Source organism: Bison bison, unplaced genomic scaffold (assembly GCF_000754665.1).
Source record: "Bison bison bison isolate TAMUID 2011002044 unplaced genomic scaffold, Bison_UMD1.0 scf7180017864289, whole genome shotgun sequence".
Taxonomy (NCBI): Eukaryota; Metazoa; Chordata; class Mammalia; order Artiodactyla; family Bovidae; genus Bison; species Bison bison.
This window is the reverse complement of record NW_011494861.1, coordinates 7,255,911-7,259,436: the sequence shown is the minus strand read 5'-3', so window position 1 is coordinate 7,259,436 and position 3,526 is coordinate 7,255,911. Positions and strand designations below refer to the sequence as shown.

Here is a 3,526-nt window from a genome sequence, read left to right as displayed (position 1 = left end):
CCCCACCCTAGACCGGCTTCCACGGATTCCCACCCCCTCCGCACGCGGCGCGGCCCACCCGCTGGCTCGCGCTCGGAAGTCAGTTCTCTCAAAAGCCCCCTCATCAGAGGTCCCGCCCGGTGAGGTGCTCCGCCTACCGCCACCGCCACCCGACGCCCTGCTCCGCGAGGCTCCTGGTAGGAACCCCGCGCACCGTCCTGCCAACTGGAGATATGCTAGAGCAGCCTCCGGCTCCTCCCAAGGAACAGTTCACTAATCCCCACTCGGAAAAGACCTCGGCCTTCCAGACTCTAGGCCTCAGACCGCTGCCTCCAGGGAGCCCACCATCCTTGACAACCCTCGGAGCGCTGTGCGACGGTTAACGCCTCCGAAAATGAAGTCATTGCTATATCCGGACTCAAGCCCGGGAGTCCCGGCCCTCGAAGAGCAGGCCGGAGGCGTAGAGAACAGGGATCCTGCGCTGAGACCAGGAGATCGCGGCACCTCCTCCCACCATCTTGAAATTCAGAATAAAGACAGTGCGAACCTGTGGAATGGGTATAAAGAGGCCATGAAGGTTCTAATTTCTCCCATGATGCCTACTTGGGTAATCTGTTTGAAGTACAAACATCAACCTTGTATAAAACATTTCTTTTGGGATTGCCCCTGTCTTGCCCTGTGCTAAACCCGTTCTGGTCAGACCGCGGAGAGAGGCGGCCCGACTCCCCTACCTGACCAGCCGGCTCTCTGGAGCCGGAACTGGGGTCCCGCAGTGGTGGTCCTGGGGCGGCCTCTTGGGTCTCCGCTTTTGGACACTAAGCCTGAGGGCCACTAGGTGGCGCCCTTACACCGCGGACCCAGGGGCGCGTCCTACAAATCCCAGCCCCGGTTGGTGGGCCGGTCAACCCGCACAATGAGTCCGCCTCCCCAGGCACGCCTCCAATCGCAGTGCCCCTGGCTTCCCTGGTAGCTCAGATGGTAAAGAATCCGCTTGCAATGCAGGAAACCTAAGTTCGATCCCTGGCTCGGAAAGATCCCCTAGCTAATGGAATGGCAACCCACTCTAATATTCTTGCCTGGACAGACCATGGGGTAGCAAAGAGTCGGACATGACTGAGCAACCAACACTTTCTCGCCCTCAGAACCAGCCTCACTGGGGTTAGGGGTCCCTGAAGCCATCCCTAGGCAGGCGCAGCCACCTGCACTCACAGGGCTTTGGAGCCCACCAGGCTGCTGCTCCTGGCCCGACTCACCTGCAGGATTTGCAGAGAGGAAAAAGTCAAGTTCGACCCAAAGGGCGGGCGCACTGGAGGAGGAATTCAGGACCCAGAGGGAGAGACGTTTAGGGGCAGCTGGCCAGCAGTGCTGTTAGATTCTAGGGAGGTGTTTCCATGAAACTGGCCTGGGATTGCCTGGTGCAAATTATATAGGAAGTTTTTATTGGAGTCTGTACAGAAGAGAAATGCTCAGTTGTGAAAAAACTACAAACAGATCCCTGGCTCTGGGCTGGGCGGTGGTATGAAGACAGAACTCCCTCCCCGGTGAACCCAGGGTCAAGCTGCTCATCAAGGCAGCAAACAGGCCTGGAAACTAAACAAAGTGAGAGAGGGAAGCCCCAGGCCCTGGGGGCCTCCACTTGGGATTCTCCCTCCTCTTTAATTTTATAAAATCTAGGCCTGGAGGACTTGAGGGGACCATGCCTCCCTGCAAGTATTGCCGTTGGATATGAAATACACAGAGTGAAAACTCAAGGTGGACAAATCGGCCAGCCTGATGGGGGGTCGGGGGGGACAGCAGCTAACTGGTGACCTCTGCCCCCACATGACATGTCGATCCTTAAAGGCACAACAGCGTTGTCGAGGCAGGCCTCCCATGGCTGAGGCTTGACTGGAACATTCTGATTTACTCACCTTGCGGGTGAGTAAACCAGCTCCTCCCCGCAAGTTACCCCACAGCCAGAGACTGAAGGGGCCTCTGAAGCTGAGACAGAGCTGTGTAGTCCTCCCCAGGTCTCTCTGGAGCTGGGACACTGTCTGAAGGGTGAGGAAGCCGGATCAGCCCCCAGAGGGGCAGAGGCAGTGCTGCAATTCCAGATTGCAGAGCAGGAGGGAAGAGGCCCTCACAGGCCCCTGGAACCCACTCCAGACCTTCACAGGTAGGGGCCACTGCATGGAGGCAGGGGATAGGATGGGACTGCCTTTGCATACACCCCAGCCCCTACAACCCAAGGTCTATGGGTACTCCTGGGCCTCTTCTTAGCCTGAGCCTAGGGTCTTCCTCCATGCAAAACCCAGCAGACACTCCCTGAGGGTCCATGGACAAGCCCAGGTCTGCAAGAGGTGTGCCTAGCATGGACAGCAAGAGAGTCCTGACTCAGGGTGGAGGAAGACTCACCATGGACCAGACCTTACACCCAGAACCTGGGAGGACTCTAAGCCAAGATCCCTTTCTGGCCAGACATGCACGGGTTGGGGATGGGCACCGAGATAAGGAAGCCCACTCCTGCTTTGCTTCAGTTCTCTCCACCACGTACCCCACAACCTTCACGGCGGGGGTCCCACAGGTGGCTGATGTGGTGGGCACAGACAATGAAGGCAGAGTGATGAGGGAAGGGATGCTAATAGGGGTCAAAGTGAGTGTGGTACCACTGGTGATGGTGCAAGTGTTGCACTTGAGCTTGGCTGGGGAGAATGCCCAAGGGGGCCAGGGACACTAAGCGTGGGAGGCCTCAGGCTTGGGGGCCACACTAGGCCACTGAAGACTGACCCCCACAGAGGACCCTGGGAGGATCCTATGCTACTTTCCCTCCCTGTCCACTCCGTGGCCAGGGCACACAGACCAGGAGACCTGTCCAAACAGTCCTGAGAGTTAACATGGTCACCTGCTCATCACAGATGGGGAAAGCGAGGCAGAACAGGTCAGCAGGGAGACCTGCTCAGAGAACTGGTTTGGGCTCCAAAGACCCCTGTGCTTAGAGACCCTCTGTACCCCACCCCCTGAGGTGTGACAATTACAGTGCAGAGTGGAAAGCCGGATGGAGTCCGGTGGCTCCTGTGCGGCTGAGCTTTGTTCTGTCTGGTGGTGTCCCTCTCTGGGCAACCCACCACCACCGTCACCCTAGCCCAGTCGCTTCCGTGTGGAGCCCGCCTTTTCCCAGGCCCCAGCCTTACTCTGCCCCGGAGGTGCCCTGCCCAGAGGCTGGTCCGTACCCAGGGTGGTTGTCCAGGGCAGGCGTCATCCCTCCAGGCAATGGTCGCCCCGTCAAGGCTGGCACATGTCCGGGAAGCTTGCCCAAGCCCAGCCAGGACTAGGGTGGCATCTTTGGTGCTTTGGCCCCGTAGGCGGCCCGGCCCGCCTGGTGACTTGGCAAGGCGCCAGCGGGTCCTAGGACGCGGAACCCAGCGAGTCCGAGTGCAGTGTGACGTAGCCCGACGACTCCGAGGGCGAGCTCAAGAAGCTGCTGGTGCTACCTGCGCCCGCCGCGCGCAGACCGTCGGGCTCGCCCCACGACGCGCTCAGGCCAGTCCGCAGGGTCCCGGAATGCGTG

General features: G+C 59.4%; 1 protein-coding gene across 1 annotated transcript in view; it reads right to left on the bottom strand.

Annotated features, from left to right (window-relative positions):
• Positions 1-397: 397 nt before the first annotated feature.
• Positions 398-3,526, bottom strand: part of GPR153 (G protein-coupled receptor 153) — a 12,777-nt gene continuing 9,648 nt past the window's right edge. The window contains exons 7-13 of the mRNA XM_010850201.1: positions 3,378-3,477; positions 2,513-2,660; positions 1,890-2,012; positions 1,801-1,814; positions 1,189-1,232; positions 711-794; positions 398-526 (exon numbers count right to left, since the gene is read on the bottom strand). Of these exons, the coding sequence (XP_010848503.1) occupies positions 398-526; positions 711-794; positions 1,189-1,232; positions 1,801-1,814; positions 1,890-2,012; positions 2,513-2,660; positions 3,378-3,477 (642 nt within the window). The remainder of the gene's footprint in view (positions 527-710; positions 795-1,188; positions 1,233-1,800; positions 1,815-1,889; positions 2,013-2,512; positions 2,661-3,377; positions 3,478-3,526) is intronic.